Source organism: Lissotriton helveticus, chromosome 10 (assembly GCF_964261635.1).
Source record: "Lissotriton helveticus chromosome 10, aLisHel1.1, whole genome shotgun sequence".
In the NCBI taxonomy this organism is placed as follows: domain Eukaryota; kingdom Metazoa; phylum Chordata; class Amphibia; order Caudata; family Salamandridae; genus Lissotriton; species Lissotriton helveticus.
Genome location: NC_136071.1, coordinates 1,126,105,293 through 1,126,126,569, shown reverse-complemented (window position 1 = coordinate 1,126,126,569; position 21,277 = coordinate 1,126,105,293). Strand labels below are relative to the sequence as shown.

The 21,277-nt window shown below is 46.0% G+C and overlaps 1 protein-coding gene across 1 annotated transcript in view; it reads right to left on the bottom strand.

Annotated features, from left to right (window-relative positions):
* The window catches only part of TOPAZ1 (testis and ovary specific TOPAZ 1), a 2,142,665-nt gene that overhangs the window by 777,343 nt on the left and 1,344,045 nt on the right, over nt 1-21,277 (bottom strand). Inside the window, exon 12 of the mRNA XM_078663910.1 lies at nt 20,268-20,383. Within this exon, the coding sequence (XP_078520036.1) occupies nt 20,268-20,383 (116 nt within the window). The remainder of the gene's footprint in view (nt 1-20,267; nt 20,384-21,277) is intronic.

Below are 21,277 nucleotides of genomic sequence, written 5' to 3'. Positions count from 1 at the left end.
TTAGAAGTTTGTTTTCTATTTTCCCAGTTCTTTTTAGAAGGAGTTGGAGTGTTTTTAGTAAAGACCTTTTCAGGATTTTCAGACAGTTGGGGTTTCACTGGTTTCCCACCCAGACTGTCTCTGCCTAATTCTATATAGAATTTTTCAATTATTCTTGCTAATTCTTGTGGTTGCTCAGTTACATCAAATTCCCTTAATTTTTAGCAGATCGCCACTGATGCTACTTCACCTTTAATATTAGCTAATATTATTGTCGAGACCTGTTTAAAAACTTTCACTGGTGAGGGGTATGTTGTGGAATCATTATTGCAGGTTGGACTGTAAGAGTCCGCATGACATATTGAACCAATTGTCTACACATTTTAACTCTTTTAGTTGAGTTCATAATTCTACATCTGACATTTCATTGATGTGGTGTATAGCTGGCTAAGACCGGCCATGTTGCTCCTTGTCTACTTAGTGGACCGAGCCTGGTAATGTGATGAATGTTTTAGGGCACCTTTAAACCAGAGCTCATGCTCCTGGTAAGTTAGTGGAATTTCAATATCCTCGAAAGGAATGTATTCCTCTGGTGGTTCATCTTCTTTGTAGAAGTGAAACACATGTGTTACTGGATTTGCTTCTGGGAAGACTATCCATGAATAGAATACCTCTGTCTGGTGATATTCATGTGCCTCTATCACAAAAACTATCCTACCACCTCTTGATCTAAGGCCATTTTTTATAAGTTTTATAGTGATGGCTTTCCTTAAATTTATAGGAATGCATATAGCATCCTCATCGGTTTCTTGGAAACCTGTATAGTTTAAAGCTCTGTCGGCGTTGTCGCCTGTAGCCCCACTGGCCCCAAGATTATCTTCGTTGGCCATTTTGTTGACTGAAAGTTTGCAGAGCAAGTTTCAAGGGAACAAAGATAAGGTGCACAATATTTTGGAACACTGTATCCTTCAACGTTGAAGAAACCAAAAATCTAATACATAGGATTTTTCGTCCTACTCCGCTATGGCAGATATTATCCCTTTTCCCACTCCAGACGTCTATTGGAGTATTACAGAAAAAGGGGTCTCTGAGAAATGCACGACTGAGTTACTTTAGTATCTAGCATTAAATTAGTGCCTTACCAAACGTTGGGCGCCATGTAGTAGTTCCTATATTCCCAATAGGCTCTGCGCATTGGAACAATATACACTATAGATTTGACATAGGACTGAGGACAGTATGTCTCGAGTATACTAAACCTAATTGTGAGTGCCAGCTAGCTCAGAGGTCACTTTCTTGAATACACAAGAAGGGATTCGTTTCTCACAACCGCATAAACATGACAACTTTGTTTCCCAAGAATAAAACATATCTTCAGAGTCGTGGAAACAATAGATAACTATTTTACTCAGTCAATCATGAATGCTTTGTTTCTAAAGAGTTGCAGAGAAAAATAGAGAGACGGGTGTTTCAATAAAAGGGGTTTATTGAACAGTCTTCTTTCTCATGCAAGAGAGGTGAACTGCTACAATTGTTAGAATGCAAAGTATAATGCGTACAGCGTAAACAGTAGTGTAAATAATACTGTAATAGGGATGTATGACATTACAACACATACTTTTACAATGCATACCTTTACAACACATTTTTTACAACGCAACATCCATTACAACGCATTCCATTACAAAGCATGCCATTACAACTAATTTTTAAAAACTACCTTTACAACACATTCCATTACAACGCATACTACCTTTACAACGCATACCATTACAACGCATAACATTATATTGCATGTATGGTAAGTATTGGATAGTGTAGGGGTAAAAATTACTATTCTAACTCCAGGGGGGTGCAACAGTAGGGTAAGTCTTGGATAGTGTAGGGGTAAAAATTACTATTCTAACTCCAGGGGGGTGCAACAGTAGGGTAAGTGTTGGATAGTGTAGGGGTAAAAATTACTATTCTAACTCCAGGGGGGTGCAACAGTAGGGTAAGTCTTGGATAGTGTAGGGGTAACAATTACTATTCTAACTCCAGGGGGTGCAACAGTAGGGTAAGTGTTGGATAGTGTAAGGGTACTATGCGTTGTAATGTTGTTTGTTGTAATGACATGCGTTGTAATGACATGCGTTGTAGTGGTATGCGTTGTAGTGTCATGCGTTGTAATGGTTGCATTGTAATGGCATGCGAAGTAATGGATGTTGCGTTGTAAAAGTTTTGTTGTAATGGTAGTGCGTTGTAAAAGTTGCATTGTTAAGGTTGTTTCCCCTGTAATAGCATTGTATGGTGCTCGGACATAAAAATACATACATAAATACCACAGGCTAAAATACTTAACTGGTGCTTCTAAAACACGCCTACCCCAATGTACCTAACCTAGGTCAAGTACAAGGGAATAAGTAAATGTGGACTTTAGCATAGGTTTCGTTTTGCCAAGAGTTGTCAAAGGTTTCTCTAGGTTCTAATCAGCTCCATACCTTAGAATGAGAGAGGTTATATCTCTTTCGCGGACCCGATTTCCCAACACCCCGCAAGGGGAGTCAGAAACACTGGGGCCGTATTTCTCGGCAGAGGAGGGCAGCTTCTAATCAGTGCGTCAGCAGGAGAGTTGGCTTCCTTCGGCACTTGCTGTAGCGAGCTGCGTCGTGCAAGTAGGTAGTCGAACTGCACCGAACCACACCGTGCTTTGCCATAGCAAGTGAAGGTATATTTATACCCTGAAGGTGTTTAGGAATGCCAGCTTTGACGTAAAGTCGGACATTTGAAAGTCATGAATATACCCCTAAGGAATAGATGTTCATGTAAAATAACTGTGTTCTTGGAAAAATCAATATTCAAGCAAGGGGAAGATCTAACGGCTTAAGAGTCTGGTTTTCGAAGAAATTGTTGTGACGTAGATGAACGGATGGAAGTACCATACCTGTATTTGTGCTGCATGGGCTCTGCCTAAATAAGGACTGGAATTCTATGCCTATATTAGGGAAACGCGAATTGTACCCATATAAGGGCATGAATCGGAAAATTCAATCGGAATCTAAAATCGTACACAACAGTCCCAACCTGCACACCCCTGTTACAGCCCTTAATTTAGTATTTAGGTGCGACCCTGAACCTTGCCTCCTCAGATTCTCAGAAGTCGTCGCATAGCAGAGGAGACTGTACAAAAATACTGACCTGGAACCAGCCCTACCAGCCCGTCTGCAGTTTCCAGAGATCCTGCGGCAAAAGAGAACTTGTCCTGCAGCCAGCGACCTTTAGAACCCTTGGGAGGACTGACTGCCTTCAACAAAGACCAGATCTCCTGTGAACAGCAGCTCTGTTTAAAACAACTTAAAAAGAATACTCTGAACCTTCTGAGCACAAAGAAACTAGACACCTGAAGCCACCACTGCACCAGTCGCCTACAGCACGACTCCAAGTGGCCCACTGGTCCTAACGAGGTCCAAGGGCGTTCCAGAGCCCGAGTCCACTGGGAGTGCTGCCCTCCAGGACTCCCCGATTTCACCTACAGCCTCTGCATGGAGACTCCCCCAACCGCGAGTGTCCCAGTTAGGTGAAATCACACCTCAAAAGGCACTCCTGCATCTGGAAGTCCTGCACCCTGGGGAAGATGACCAGAGGTGCACCTATGTCCCCGAGACCTCCAACTTACGTGCCCTGATGTTGGATCCTCCCGAGAGACTTCCTAGACCAAGCCTGCAGCCAAAATTAAAAACAGACAACCTCCATAGGATAGCATTGGGCTCCCGACACCTCCTAAGCACCCTGCACCCAATCGCCGCTGGTGGTGTGTACTTGGTGCTGACCTGGGACCACCTTTGCGTTGACTTTAACTCTAGGAGCTTGGCTCCAGAGACCGAGTTGGCTGCCCGTGATAGACCCGTTGGCTAACACTGGGCTCCTGAACTCTGCACCCAGCCACCCTAGTGCTACTGGTGGTGCGAGTTGAGTGCCTAAATGAACTTAGGGGAACCTTGGCTCTAAACTCCCAAACGCTATTGGGCAGGTTGTTTACTTACCTGCAAACCGATAATGTTTCTTCCTCCCATAGGAGCCAATGTTATGGTTTTTGTTCCAAAATGTTTCTAAGTGTTAAACTGACTTTTGTATTGATAATAAAGCAACTTTGCTTTAAACCCAAACCTGTCGTACTTGCCTGCATTTTGTGAGACTTAGGATGTGATATTTCAGCATATCACCCCAATACTCAAAGGAAATGAAAAGAAATCTAAAAGTAATCAAAAGTAATTTGTATGTGTTCCAAACTGTTTTGAAAGCACATACCAACCTGTAACGGTTCCAATTTCCTTCACAGTAGCATTTCCTTGTAAGGTTTTGCATTTGAAAGTATATTTTTCTTACTTGTGCGTAGTCCTGCTTGTTCCCAGAATTACAACATAAGTATACCTTTTTAAACTTACCAAATTGGTCTGGATTATGTCTCTGAGCATGTGCCATCAGCCTTGATTGAGTCAATACAATAAATGCTTAATACACCCTCCTGACAAGCCTAACTGCTCAACCGCACTACCACAAATAGAGCGGTTAGTGATAACCTAATTTAGCCTCTGCTATACCTCAAGGGATCCACTAGACTCTGTGCACACACTATACCTTACTTTGGAATACTATATACAGAGCCTGTTTCCTACAAGGCCTCAATAAATGTCAGCAAGGCTTCTGAAGTGGAGATGCCAGGCTGCAGGACCTCAGTCAAGACATTGGTTGTGAATAGACGCTGCTGTTTTGCCCTGCTTGCATCGCCTGCGCTACAGGAGTAGCCCATCACCCTTTCCTTGTGCTGCTGGACCGGCTAGGAAGTTTACCAACACCTCGTGGCCGCAGAGGAGGGCGAGGCGCCGGCCCCGGGACTGCGAGGACCAGCATACAACACCTCCAGCTGGTCCTCTTCCCGCGTGAGCCGCGCCCCCTCCCAGTGCCACGCCCCCAGCCAAGCCCGATAACTTCTCGCGGCCCCCGCTTCGCGGGAGCCGCTCGTGAATAGACGCTGCTGTTTTGCCCTGCTTGCATCGCCTGCGCTACAGGAGTAGCCCATCACCCTTTCCTTGTGCTGCTGGACCGGCTAGGAAGTTTACCAACACCTCGTGGCCGCAGAGGAGGGCGAGGCGCCGGCCCCGGGACTGCGAGGACCAGCATACAACACCTCCAGCTGGTCCTCTTCCCGCGTGAGCCGCGCCCCCTCCCAGTGCCACGCCCCCAGCCAAGCCCGATAACTTCTCGCGGCCCCCGCTTCGCGGGAGCCGCTCGTGAATAGACGCTGCTGTTTTGCCCTGCTTGCATCGCCTGCGCTACAGGAGTAGCCCATCACCCTTTCCTTGTGCTGCTGGACCGGCTAGGAAGTTTACCAACACCTCGTGGCCGCAGAGGAGGGCGAGGCGCCGGCCCCGGTACTGCGAGGACCAGCATACAACACCTCCAGCTGGTCCTCTTCCCGCGTGAGCCGCGCCCCCTCCCAGTGCCACGCCCCTAAAACCGGTCACACCATATAACTGATCCCTGGAACGCGCATCGCGGGACGCGCGCGGGTCGCAGCCCGGGGCGAAGACCGGGCAAAGACCGGGCAAAGACCGGGCAAAGAGCGGGCAAAGAGCGGGCAAAGAGCGGGCAAAGAGCGGGCAAAGAGCGGGCAAAGAGCGGGCAAAGAGCGGGCAAAGAGCGGGCAAAGAGCGGGCAAAGAGCGGGCAAAGAGCGGGCCGTTTGAGGCCGTTCGAGGACCTGAGAGACTGGACTGGGCCACTCCCTTTGTAAGAAACTATTTTATTCCCCACACACCCATTATCCTAGTAACATTGTAGTAGCCCCAGGATCATTAACACTACTTCGACTCTCAACCTTGTACAATGGTAGTCACTAGAGGAAAAAAGACACTGGCACCGGGGAGCGTCGGAAACTTATTGGGTCCCATGGACGACTTTATCACAAAAGCAAACTCGTTCATCGACCAAAGTATTTCCCTAATGGAAAACAGAGTCTCACTGGATTTAGACTTCGCTAAAAGATCTTCCCTGGGAAATCTTGCTGAAGCTAGAACTCCCGTCCCGATTACCAACAAAGAAGTACTAGGAACCGTGGGCGAGGGTAGACGCAGCCTCCCAAATAACGTAGATTTATCCGTATCCGAGCTTGCAGATTCTCCCTTAGGCTCAGAACTAGAAAAAACCCCTGAGCTACCCCCTCAATCCCCCACTCAAATATCATCTATGGAGGATAGCCAAGCTAGAGGAAGGAGGGAAGGAGCAATTAGTAAAAACAAGTCTACCCAAATAAACCCTATTATACTTAAAACAGTTCCCCCTCCCAACACTCCACACTTTCCACTGCCAATATTAGATCAACAACTCACCACTGTAATGGTACATCATGACCATCAGGAAAGCGCTATTCCCATTCTATTGGACTCACCAACCCAAATATCTACAGATAAAGGCCCGGAAGTTCAAGACAATCCTATTTTTGTAAATAAGCTAGCCGAACTTTTTAAACAACTCCTACAACCTGTAGAACAAAAATTAGCAAAGATAGAGACTCAGCTTCTGAAGCTCATTTCTATGCCACAACATAACCAGGGGCTTGTCCCGCAGAAGAAAGGGGGTATAAATCCTCTCCACATCTCTCTCCCGAATCCATCGGGTGTCACCGCAAAACCTACAACTCCCCAAACAACCACACCACAGACAGTAATATCGATAGTATCGTCCCCTGTCCCAACACCCCCAGTTACATCTAATCCAAGCACGTTAAAACCCACTATCACTGCACCAACCACATCAAAACAAGGCAATATCGTGGCATCAACAACCACCTCGTCGCAACCAGCACCAAGAAAAACTGCACCTCCTAAGACCCCGGCACATAACTTCTTCTCCCAACCAACCCAAAGAAACACGCTAAGAGGCTCTGGAGATGTTAGAGCTCACTCTGAGCTACCCCCCGAGGCTGCCCCATATGTAGCGGTTATGATTGGCGTACCTGAACTAGTTCCCAACACGGTGGAACCCCCATGGTCCTTAAAAAATAAAGTACATCACTGGTTACAGACAAATCGTCCCATGCCACCAAACTGCCATGGAAGGATCTCCTCATTACGTAGGACCCCCTGGGTGGGAAAAGGTAGTAAACAGTTTTCAGGGGACTGTATTGTAATCACCTTTGAGGATCCATGGGCGGCAGACTACATCACCTCCTGGGATCAATCCAATGCAAATGAAGGAATTAGAATCAAACCACTTTCCTTCTTTTATCCCATCATTCAAACTACAAATAACTTTTTTGAGGACCCTGTTTTTCCTTGGGTCGAACCACCCCACCGCCAAGCTACATTTTACGATACTAGACAATACGGAGCCCCTCGTTTTTGAGAGCTGGAGAATCCTTGGCACACAGTAAAACCACGCCATCAGGGAGCGAATTGGGGAGAATGGGGATATCAACAGCAGAGGATGATCCATAGAGAACCGCCCCGATGGGACCCTTGGTATAACATCCCACTAGCAAATAGATACAGCGCCTTAGAAATGGTTGATTGACCATCAAGGGATACAGTACATACTAGATCTAACTTGCTACATTCCCTCCCATTAAGCGATAATATTGGGATGGCTTTACTAATTTCAGTCCCAAAACCTAATACCCAAATAATACCTTTCCTATTCTGGAATGTGGCGGGCCTACGAACGAAGATCGAAGACCCCGTGGCAGTGAACTTCCTAGAACAAGGCAAAATAATGTGTCTTCAAGAGACCTGGATAACTTCAGAGCTTCATCTTTTGGGGTATAAAACCTATTCTTCCCCAGCTATCTGTAGTACAATAGGTAGACCCAAAGGAGGGCTAACAACTTATATTGCTAATACCCTATCCCTCCTAAAAGTGACCAATCTATTCACTGACCCTAATTGTCAGGTATTATCTCTCTCTTTTGCAAATAAAGACATTATTTCTTTAGTTAATTCATACAACAATCTAGCGGAAAACGACTTTTTGATTTTCGTTGGTAATATGCAGGAGAGACTAAGATGCCTACTACAGCGGGAGGACAACTCCAAAATGACTCATCTCCTCTGGGGAGGCGATTTCAACCTTCACCCATGCCCTATGATAGACTCTCAACGTTGTGGGTTTGTGGACGAACACGAGGTTCCACTAGCCCACTTCGTCCACAACAAATCGGGTAACGCAATGAACAACATACTATCAGATTTTGACTTAGTAATCGCTAATTCCCCAAAGGCGGAGAAAAATCAGTGTAACCCAACTTATGTGGGTAGAGGCCATCAAACAACAGTGGACTACATCCTGCTGTCTCAAGGACTCCCTACTATGGCCATAGATTATCAAGTTATGGTTAATACACTAAGCGACCACTGTGCACTAAAGATGGAACTTCATCTACCAGAATCTAAATCCAAGGTCACTGATATAGCAAATGCTCTTACCCAAGACAGACTAGAAATAGGAAAAAACAACGGTTACTCTATAAAATGGGAAAAGATTGACCCGCAAAAGCTCACAAAAAAACTAGTGAACCAGGCGTATTCAAATATAATTAACTGCCTGGATCCAGCGCTAAATCATGCAGAGGTTCTGATGAATTTTGCAGAAATTTTGGAAATAGCCAAGGGACTACTTACGGGGAAAATAACAAACATCTAGCAAGGAAAGGATGGTTTGACCACAATTGCACGAGAGCCCTAACCGATCTAAAAATCTGCCCTTCATAATAAGCCAGGAGACACGGGCCTCATTCAACTCCTGGGAAGAAAATATATAAAGGAACGCAAGCTTAGAGTACAACAAATGAAAGAGAAACTTTGGGAAGATTTAGATAAGAGTTCCCTCTCGAAAAACAGCAAGGATTTCTGGAGAACGGTAAGATCCCCATACCTCACAGATAACAATTCCCCCAAGATAGAGGTGGCCATAGATGAGGGTACTTGGATAGCCCACTTTGAAAACATATTCAAAGATCAAGGAACCGCAGACCATCTATCGAACTCTTACAACGAGGTACAATACCCTATTCCAATGTCTTTTGACATCTCTGAAATCTTGGTGGCCTTGGAAAGAAGCAAGACAGGAAAAGCCCCCGGCCCAGATGGCGTCCCTGTTGACCTTTTCAAATTTAATCAGGATCTCTGGGCACCCATCCTTACAAGAGTATGTGTAGCTGCAGCCAGTGAGGGTATTTTAGATTCCTGGACCAGATCAATTATGGTCCCCATTTTCAAGAAAGGGGACCGCCAGGACGTGAAATGCTACCGTCCTATTTCACTCTTGGACTCGCTTGGCAAAGTGGTGGGGAGGGTCATTTTGGAGAGACTTCAACAGTGGAGTGAGGAAAGAGCCATCATCTCGGATCTACAATTCGGTTTCAGAGAAGGCTTTGGGACTGTAGAGCAGGCACTCCACCGTAGTCTTATAATGGCCAAATATATGCACGCAAAGAAAACCACGGTCTACATGGTCTACGTGGACCTATCTGCCACGTTCGACTGTGTTTCACATTCCAAACTCTGGACAGTCCTAAGAGAAATGGACGTGGACCCCTCCCTGTTGGATTTCTTGAGAGAGTTGTATTCTGGGGCTTCGGCGAAAGTCCGCTTCGGAAAAAATGGTGAGCTGACGGCATCATTCGGAGTGGAGCGGGGAGTCAGGCAGGGTTGTGTCCTGGCCCCCTTTCTCTTCTCACTCTATACCAACGGCTTGGAGGGGGAGATGTTGAGGGGGGCCCAGGACCTCCCAAAAGTGAAGCAGCGACCGATTCCAGCACTCCTTTATGCGGATGACGCTGTCATCCTGGCTCGAACTCCGCGTGAACTGCAGCACTCACTTAACAGATATACAACTTTTATGAATGCCTTGGATTTAAAGGTCAACGTAAAAAAAACGTTTGTCATGATCACGGGGGGGCGAAGAAAGGCACAAAAAACATCTTCCTCGATAGCCAACCACTCGAGATCACTGCACAATATCCATACCTCGGGATCATGGTAGACGATAAGCTAACATGGAAACCAGCAGTGGAAATGAGATGCCATCTTTTTAAGCGTTCGATAGCAGCCTTGCAGACTTTCTCACGGAAACTGGGAAGGAGGCGCCCAGTAGAATTGTTGAAAATTTACAATGCCAAGTGCCAGGCCATTGCTCTTTACGGAGCAGGAGTCTGGGGTCACACAGACGTTGGAGCCCTACAGATAATAGAAAACACATTTATAAGATTTCTTCTTGCTACACCAAAAGGTTCATCAACCTACGCCTCCCACATGGAACTAGGAATTCCCTACTTACAGGATCTTCTCAAAATCCAGCCATTGATGTTATGGAGGCGTATCTGGTCATCCGACACGAACACACTAACACAGTCGATAGTGGCCGATACAATGTCACTTGACCACTCCCTCCGACTTAAGTGGCTACGCTATATCAGAAATTTTTTCACCGACCTTGGGCTTGAAAAATACTATCTTCAACCTGAGACGATTGTCGGTCTGCCAAAAAAGGACCTTAAGGAACTTGCCCTAAGACATCTGGAAACACTAAGATTGTCAACTGATGCTGCAAAACCCTCAGTGATTCACGCGAATATAGTCCAGGAAACCTTTGGTATTCAACCGTATCTTACCCTGCAGACTAAAACATATGAGAGGATGCTGCTGACCAGACTTAGACTGGACCTTTTCTTCAGACTGGTCGCTTTTCCAACAAATAAGGCCTGGGAATCAAACATGCCCCCATGTCCCTGCGACGGGAAACAAATACAATCTAATATACACGTCATTTTGTTCTGTAAATTTTACCATCCTCACAGAAAACGTTGGATTCTCCCGATATGTAGGCGCTGGGGCCTTAGACAGTGTCGACCGGCCTTCTATCGATTGCAATCTTTAGAGTCTGAAGAAGTGTGCTACTTAGTCCTAAACTTTTTGAAATGTATCATGAATCACAGAAAAAATCTTTAGCAATGTGTTTCAAGAAAAAACAATTACTTTTTAAATGTAATACTTTTTCTTTTTAAACATACGTCTGTTCTTACTTATCGTATAATGTTTTTTACGAACTGTTTTTTCTTATTAGCTGTATTTGTATGGATTTGTCTCCTAACTGTGTCTTTTATGGTTTTCTTTGTGAAAAACCGAATAAAGAGTTATTATTATTATTATTACATTGGTCTTGAACGCCACATTAGGAAACTGCAGGTCCAAGACCTCCGCAGCCCTATGTACCACCACAGCAAAGGAAGGTCCCTTCTTCATAGCAAGATTAAGGTGAGAAAGCATGCCAGGCTCTCGAGAGGTATACAAGCCACTGGCATCACCCAGTTCCTCATACCAGTCCATTTCTTCAAAATGAGGTGGGATTTCTAAGGGATTCTGCATCCCCTCCCAATCTTCCTCCAAATATACTCCCTCCAAATAAGGCTGAGGATGCGACAGAGTCCAAAGGCTCTGCCGGCACTGGCAACTGCAGGGCAAGACGCCCAGGTGGGTCTGTGTTGTCGGGGATAAGAATGGGACGTACGCAGCCAGTGGCGTCGCAAGTCTGTGTTGGGCATGGCGCCAGGGAACTCATGTAGGAGGTACGACCAGCACCAATTCGGATTTGGTAACAGATTCATGAGGAGTCACAGGCACTGAGCCAGAGCCGACAGCGCGGAATTCAATTGAACTCCTTCTGCTGATCCTGCGGGGCCCGAGGGCCTGCAATAAGGCGGGGCGCTCCCGGTCCCGGAAAGGGGGTGGGGGGATGGATCACAGAGCCAACCCAAGCACATGCTCTGAAGAAAGAGGACTCGAACGTCAACTCCTCCGTCATGAAGCGTGACAGGCAGGTTGAAGTAGAAGAACGCTTTGACTTCTTGTATTTTTATGGTGCTTCTTACCTAACCCTTTCGATTACTTTGAATGGGAGGATGAAGACTTGGAGCCCCCGGAGCGGTGTTCAGACCTTCCTCTCGACCAAGACAGGCACCGAGACCTCCGAGGCACATGATGCCGTGCCACAAATAGCTTTCGGAGCATGGGCCGGCAGTCTGAGCACGACTTCGGGTCGTGGTCGCGCTCCGACACCAAAGAGACACGAGGTGGGTATTTGTGACCAACATGGCGCTGTGACAGGCGCCGCACGGTTAGAATCCCGAGGTGTTTCTTCACACGATGGATTTACCTACACACCAGTAAACAAATGTTGACTAAAATTGAAAATATTCTGTCCAAAAATGACACGGGGAAGCTCTCTTTAACGGATGTGCGCTGGCTGGTGTGGAAAGAAAAGAACGGACGTCAGCATGCTAAGGTGATGCAGATATAGATAACACAGATATCACAATGACTGAGACAATGTCACGCAGAGTCGACTTTCGCCACCTAAAGGAGCACAGGGGTACTCTCAAGAAAGATCTTCTGGATTCAGTTTGACACCAGGGAAGTTCACAGGTAGGGAATCTGCAGCTAGATGTAGGGTTTTCCCGCGTAGCCTGATTCAGCGAGGAGACCGTGAGGGGAAGGACCCTTATTATCTATCAGCACCGAAGCACTTTCCTGCATCTACTGTTCGCCGGACCCGCTCCGCGGGTCCCGCTTCACCAGCTTCTGTTTGGGGCTTTGGAGACACAAACGGGGCTGCGAGCGCAGAGCAGGGACTCCAGTGTCCAGGAGCCCCTGCGTGGTCAACAGCTATCACCTGACCCGCCCTCCCCGGAAGCGCCGCCCACACAGCACTGCCCGCGCACGCGGGACGAAGCGCGGAGGGAAGCCCGGGAGGACGGGAAGGACTGGACTGGGCCTCCCCCTTGTCGCCATCCCGGTTGTTTTGACATACTCTTTCTTTGCCCAATTGCCGCCATCGGTCCCTAGAGGGAGCATGTGTTCACGTGCAAGTCGTAGCAGAACTGCTAAAGGAGGGAAGGTGTTGAACGGGACCCTTGATGACTTTATAACTAGGACCAATACAGCCATTGATATTGAAATTACTAAAATGCAACATAGAGTCTCTATAGAACTAGATGCAGCTAGAAGATTATCCCAGGATCTAGCTATGTCGAAGAAATCATCCCTGGGCCACATTGCATCTGCTAAAACTCTTGAGCGCTCGACTGGCCCTCGGCCATTAATTACAAAGGCGGACATCCACCACACTTCAGCCATAACTTCACCTGCGCAAGCCATTACACCAGAGCTGGCCCTTTCCCATCCTAACCAGAGCCCCTTGATGAATGCACCTGCCCTAGATGTTGGTATTCTTAAAACCTCTGATGTGTATGGGAAAAATGTCTGTGCAAGCCATAGGGATGTATTCCAAAAAAGGAAACGTAACGCAAGATCTGCCTTCGCTAGAAAGAAGGCCAAAGTTGCTAGGGCACAATTTTTTAACAATAGAAGGCCTACTGTAGAAAGCGGGGTGGGTGGAGACGATGCCCAAGTCGATGCATCTTTAAGTGGCGAGGAGAACTGTTTGATCATAGATAAAGTTGAGCTAGTTCCTACAGAAGGGGAGATTCTTCCACAACTCGTTGCGGGGAGAATCGGGGGACCCGCACGTGAGCTAGAGGGTAACGATGAGGAATTTTTAAAAATAGTATGGGAGACCCTAAAAATGCTCTTAACCCCCTTACAACTCAGACTCTCACGTATAGAAAATCATCTCCTCGAGATGGATAAGACCATTGTAACGCTAGCAAGTCTTAGTCTAAAGCAAAATAAATCTAACACCTCGATGGGACCTGAGAAAATTGTATCGATACCAACTGTAGCCCCACCAGCTTTGCCCCAGACCAAACCTATACCTAAACCACGTTCAAAGGCTTACGATCCCATAGTCACCAATCCCCCAGTTAAGGCACCTAAACAACACCCTGTACAACGAAATCTCTAAAGGAAGTTGCTGCCCAGAGGATAAAAAATACCATGACCCATCGAACAAACCCACAGGGTGCATCAACCGTAGAGAACTTTCGTGGGGGCTTCATAGATCTTCCCCCTGATGCAAGACCATATGTTGTGGTGTTAGCTGGAGTTCCTGTAATTGAGACCCAATCCCAAGAAAACTTCTGGTCACTTAAAAACAAGGTAATACATTGGCTGAATACAAATAGGCCATTACCTAATCACCTGAAAAGTAACATCTTAATGGTACGAAGTGTACCGTGGGTAGGTTCATCACCCAAATCCATCCCTGGCGATTGTATTGTTGTCTCATTCGAAGACCCACTTACGGCACAACATATATGCTCATGGGATGCACGCGGTGAGATATCGTCTATTGTAGTTAGACCACTCACCTTTTTCTATCCCCCACGGCCGAGCCCAAACCTTGGGGGGACCTGGTCTTTGGCCCGAAACCCTGTTCGGAGGGGGCCAAGAGATGGCTGGTTAGGCTCTAATAGCTGGTGAGAAGGAGTACCAACCTTTAACAGGTTCGGCTGCCTAGACGAGGTAGATTGACTCCCTACAAAAAAGGCACCTGCTTTTGGCCCTGAATACACACACCCCTTCCGAGCACTGATTCTATGCCACCCAGGTGTACTCCACGGAATATTCCCCCTGTAGGTCTAGGACTGGGTATAGGGAGGTCCGTGTCTGGCACCTCGGATTCTAGCTCCACCCTAAAGCATTCTATTAACGTGACTAGCGACACTTCTCAAATTGTGGCCAATCCATTATGTACCCTCCCCGAGACTATTCGGTCGATAGGGTCATTGGAACTTACAATCCGTAACAAAGGCATCCCTGTGGGTAGTCTCGATTCATCATCGAGGCTGTTCCCAGGGGCTGAAATTATTCATCCCTCCCCGGTGGTGACCGAGGGGGACTCACTAGCTTCAGCTATGGCTGGGGTCCCTAGCTACGCTCCTCATTCCCTAGCGACTGCTTTTGGGTTAGCAATAGGGGATGTTGGCGGTGCAGTGCTGAAGGTGGTCAGCTGGACCGTAGCGGGCCTTGCACGGAACATCGACATACCCGAATGGAATTCTTTTGTTGAATCCTTCGGGATTTGTCTATTCCAAGAAACCTGGTGCCTGGAACCGCGGCACAAGGTGGGATATTCCACCTACTTTGTGCCTGCGGTCCATTCACTTGGGGTAAAGGCCGTCCCTCTGGTGGCCTGTTAATTTGGGCTAGCATCTCCTTGGGCCTAAACATCAGGACTATACCCACTAAATCTCCTGACCTCCAGAGAATCTCAATCAAAGGAACTGGAGGTAGGAAACTAGAAGTTTTTAACATTTATGTCAGAGGGGATAGGGGTGGTTCATCCATGCTTCCACCCACAGGAATCGATGAGGAACTCGGATCCTGTCAGGCAGATTCCTTTGTTTTACTTGCCGGGGATCTTAATTGCTCATTCGAACCGCTTGCTAGTGAGGATATACTAGGCACCGGGGAAGACGACGCTAGGAGAGGCATTACTCCCCTCACTCTTGCACCCATCAGATGTTGGTCCCAAAGCGCCATAGACCTTAATGCCCTCTGCTTGGAACATGGCCTTAGGGCAAACAACGGCAGATCTCAGTCAGATCCCCTTGGGGCACACACTTTTAATAGAGTGGGCCATTCCTCTCGCATTGACTATATACTCCTGAATTTTAGACTCTGGGCTCACCTGATTGATATGGTGGTCTTGTCAACTACCGACAGTGACCACAATCCCTTAGTATTGTCCCTGTCCATACCTTGGAATAATAAGGCCCAAGCCCTAACTCCACATGCATGGAAAACAACGCATGAAGTACGCCCCTCCAATTGTGGTAGGCGGCTGAAATGGAACAAAATTGCCGTTAATGAGGGAAAGATAACAGAAATAAAATCTATAATGTCTAATGCTTTGTTGCACTTAGACTCTCAGGGCCATAGTAAGCTCGACGTTCCAACCTTGTTTTCTGAAACTATCGGCGCACTAGGCAAATTGTTTACGGTTCGCCCAGCAGGCTTGAAGGGAAAAACTAGAGATGGGCCAACGGGCAATACAGGATGGTTTTCGTCTGCTTACCGTTCTTCCAAACGGGACCCAATTATAGCGGTGAAAGCCAAGGATGTTGGGCAAATTAGATTCGCGAGAAAAAACTACAGAAGGGCTATATTGAAGGCAAGGGGCGAGCACGAGACAGAGTTCTGGAATGACCTAAAGTCGGCTAGCTCTAGGAAAGACGCCAAGGGTTTTTGGGATTTGCTGAGAGCAAGGGATAAACCCGCAGATTCCCTGCTAACTTGTAACATAACTGATGAAGTATGGTTTAACCACTTTTCCGGGCTCTATTCTCAATCGGTGGGTCCGGCTAGTAGCATGCTGTTACAGTCCCCTAGCGAATTCACAGAACCCAATGAGGACAACCTCTTCTCGCCCAAGGAAGTAGTGGGAGCGATCAAGCGCCTGGTCTTAAATAAGGCTGCGGGACCAGACGGCATCCCAGGTGATCTGCTTCGGGTCAACCCAGATGAGTGGGGGAGACTCATTGCTTCCCTCTTGAACAATAGTTTGTGCGAGGGGAACCTCCCGGACTCATGGAAGGGCGCAGAGGTCGTCCCGATTTTCAAGAAAGGAAATCGGGACAACCCTGCTAACTATCGCCCCATTAGTATCCTAGACTCCACCCAGAAGGTGGCTGGTAAGGTAGTTTTAGGAAGGGTCTCACAGTGGATAGAGGAGAAGCAAATTCTTTCAGATTTCCAGGCTGGTTTTAGAACCGGCACGGGGACCATCGAACAGTCATTCCGGTTACTGATGATCTATTGGAAAGTGGTTGTACTGGGCAAAGGCAGTCTGTACCTTGCTTTTATAGATCTGCGGACTGCCTTTGACCTGGTCCCACGCATCCAACTCTGGAGTGTTCTCGATGCTTTGGGCATTCCCCGTTATTTGCTTAATCTTCTTATAAAGTTCCACGATGACAACTTTGCGCAGATCAGGTGGGGTAATCAGGGTCAAAAAACTCCACGCATTCCTGTAAATAGGGGCGTCCGCCAGGGTTGTGTGCTAGCCCCCACTCTGTTCTCTTTATATGTTAACGGAGTGGTGGAGCACCTGTTAAAACATCCAGCAGATGCACCCTCCCTGGCGGGCAGGAAAATACCCACCCTACTATTTGCAGATGATACCCTCCTGATCTCCAAGAGTCCAGCAGGCCTGCAAAGCCTCCTAACCAATTCTAAGGCCTTTTGTGATATAAGGGGACTTGTTATCAACGCAGGGAAAACTAAATTCCTGGTTTTAAACCCGCCAAAGAAGTTTATCAACCCACCTTCCTTGGACTCTGTCCCACTTGAGAGGGTTAAGGAGTTAGACTACCTAGGCATTCGCCTTTGTGATTCCATGAGTTGGAAACCCCACCACCAAAAAATGCTGCTGACCCACAAGAGGGTGGCGGGGACCCTCCTCAGGGAACAACGCGCTTCGTCTCTTAAACCCATTGCTCCAGTACTCAATATTTATAGGGCCAGAGCAGTGAGCGCAGCTTTGTATGGGGCAGAACTGTGGGGGGTGCAGAATGTAGATTTCATGTCCAGATCAGAAAACAAATTCCATAAAGACCTTATGGGCCTCCCGTATAGCACTCCGTCCCTTCCACTCCTTTTAGATACGGGTACTCGGCCCATTAGTGATCTGGCGAGACTGTGCCCCCTCCTTTTGTGGGCACGCATCATTTGGAGGGTCCCAGAATTGTCCAGTTATGCAGAGGGCCTCAATGAACTTCTTTCCTCATCAGGTTGGCCCAAGGTTCGTTGGTTAAGGGAAGTGAAGCGCCTCCTTTTTGACCTGGGCCTTGAAGACGCTTGGTCTAGTAGATCTGCCCCGCCCAAGTTAATCTTGAAGAAGCTATACTGGACCTGGGTGAGTAATGGCAGAAATAGCAAGGCCACTTTTTGCAAAACAACTGTGGAATTTTTGATGCTCAAGGAGGTGCCCCTATGCGAACCATATCTGGATATGATTTCAAAATCTTGGGACAGGGCGTTATACTTTAAATTGAGGGTGGGCTTACTTCCAGTGGGGAAACTAACTGCCAGTTGGAAGGTTCCCGCACAGACGACTCCCTATTGCCCCTTCTGCGTAAACAGGACTGAGTCAGTACCCCACCTACTCTTCGAATGCCCAGCCTATGCAGCTCCACGCTGCAAATGGCTGAAGCCACTTTGTAGGAGCCTTGGTACTAGATCGCTTAAGGAGGCACTACGAATCCTAAGATCAGATCCTCGTCCCCTGTTTGCATGTGGCCTGGCCAAATTTTTAGGTTGGGCCTGGCGTGTTAGATCTTCTAGGCTGCTGTATATCGCTTAAGTATCTATTTTTAGCTTGTTTCCATGTGCATAATCAATGTTTCTTTATTATGAAAAGTATGTTCATAATTATGTACTGATCTTTTCTACTGTTTTTATCTATTTTTGTACTGCTTTTTAAGATATATGATATCGAAATAAAGCTTGTTACAACGCAACGCTAATACAAAACATGTTGCATTACAAATGCTATAGGTGTCACATTTGCGAAAAACTAGATGTCTCTATCAGACTCAGGTGGTACCTGACTTCTAATGGTGTTTTTAGGGGGCACGTACCCCCTCCAGCCATGTGTGCTTTATTGGGGCAATCTCTCTTGATAATTGTAACGCCACTGCGCCTATCCGTGGGTCTGATCAGAGTTTCCTGCCCGACTGTTTCCCTGCCAGCGAAGCACCCTCCCACTTGTGAGCTATCAATCAGCAAACCCAGGCTTCGGTCTCGGGGCCTGCTTGACTGCATATTTGCGAGTCGAGGTTGTTGGAGTTCAAAGCGGGAGAATCTGTTAATAAGAACGAGATTTCATTTCTAGCAATGAATGCATCAATTTCCATATTAACAGCATATATCAAAGAATGTTCTAGGTCCCAAAGAACACAACGACGAAATGACTACAGGCCAACAGATTTCCAAAGACCAGCCAGAAAATCTCCAGCCTCCTGAGTCCATTATTAGTGCGCCTCTTCCTGTAGGACTTGTATGCAGAATCCGTACTGAGAAGCCATCATATTGCAGGATAATATGAAATCTAGCGAAGAACAGTTTTGGATGTCACTAAGAGTTACTCCTATACTGAAGGGGACCTCTCTAGCATGGCCTGGAACCTGTTCTCCTCTGACAATGTCATACAGCACCTGGATTCCAGGTACGCACGGATGAAGATCATCCCCTAACACGGTATTAATAAAGACTTCTGGAAGTTGACAGCTATCCACAAATCTTTCAACAGCTGGATGCCTTTCTGTGCATTCACTTTCATCTACATCATATACCCATATACTGTGCTTTCATCAGTCTGTATTCAAGTAATGAAAGATGAGAGTCCATTGTCTGCTGAGACACGACATCAGGCATTTTCTGAAAACACTGGGAGAAGACCAGAATCAGAATGATAGGACCTTAAAGTGACAGTGCCCTCAGCCTACTCTAAATATGATGAACTTCTGGTGTTTTCAGGTGAGGGGGTATGAATGTAGGCAGTCTCAAGCTCAAATTAAGACATTTAATGAAATTTGTGGTTGCAATATCTATAATAAAAAAGGCTTTAAGACCATAAAATGCAAAGTCGCAATGTAACAAAGAGACACTGAATCTTAAATGTCAAAGCAAGTCACAAAGTATACTTTGCAACTCATTATGAATTGCTAAGAGTACCGGCATGATATGGCATACCCATGTCAATAAGGATTTGCAAAAGCATGAAATAATAGTTTACACCCACAACTGGGGTCACAAACCATTGATGGGAAGTATCAATTTGCAAAGTGGAAGGTGTTTATGAAGGGTAGATTCTTTTTTATAAATGTCAGCATTGTAGGTAGCACAAAGCAGTGCAGGAAACCCTTGCACACTTGACCCACTGCTCCTTACATAATGTTGTGTTGTCTGATTGTAGCCCCTGCCCCTTGCATGCCTCCATTTCCATCCCTTTTGGTAGGATTTGCAAAAACAATCTGCCGATAGAAGATGCATACACTCTTGAGGTATCCCAGTAAATGTTACATGCATGCAAAATCAAAACTCATCAGCAGAATCTTGCCCATGTTTTGCAACAAGAATTTTATATATCTATATGCTCTTCTTTCCCTTCCTTTGCCCTCTGCCAACCACAATCTAGTGCTCTCTTATATGCAGCACGGTTTAGCAGGCAAAGGCTGGTGTGCCCTCTGTATTAGCAAATGTATTCAAACTCAACACATGCCCATGTGCTTTTAAAATGTTTTATTTTATCTGCATATTGCATAACTGATACATTAGCATCACATTTTGGACTTACCTGGATTTAGTGGAGGCAATAACATTTATCTCTATTTCAGAACCTTCAAGTTGGGTGACATGCTTTTCAATATAGTCAAGGTGCTCAAGCTGAAGAACCATTCCTGCTTCCACCATCTGTGGAGCATACAACAATAGCACATAAAATCAGATGTTGACGGAGAAACAAAAATGTAAGCAGCCTTTGAAATTAATGTATCTTTGAAAGTGTTTAAATACAACATGTACAATAAAACAAACAGGGTAAGCTGTAAATGCCTTTCAAACTAGTCTATTACAAAACATGCATATGTTTCAAAGATTTGAAAACAGAAGCAAAAGTGGTTTTATTGGTACAGTTCTGGGCTTCAATTAGAAATGGACATTCTAATAAACATTATTAGTGGGCCACTGGAAACATGCAAAGATGTAACATGCTTAGTACTTTGTGGTCCCACAAACCGCTTCTTCAAATTAAGAGGTCTGTGAGAAAAAAATAACACTTGTGTTTGTACCAGTTTTGCATTTTACTTTCAGTATATACGATAAAAGATATCAACTCGATTATGTTGTATTTGACACTAGTCTCATACAACATTCCACCCATCACCTAATAAACCAGTCACAATTTTTGAAGAGGACAACTCTTTGGTTAAATGTATATGTGTGAGCAATACTGAAAAAATTGATGTTAAGTTGAAGATTGTACAATTCTTTCAGTCTTAACGTTTTATTCTAAAGGTGCAACGATGCTACAGCATGTAACATATTCCTACAAGACGATGCGTCCACATTACTTACAATTGCCGCTATTCATCACATCACTACTTATGTCAAAAGCAAGTCGTCCCCCTGAGTGACCTACTCCTAAAAAACAGTCATATCTCTAGACATTGGTTTAAATATATTGGCATCTCACCTGCCTACTCAAGAATGTGAATCACAGTTTTTAAAACCTTGAAAATGCTGCCAGCACAAGAAGCCACAGAAAATAAATGCATGATTAAACTCCCATTATGAATTGTCAAGGAA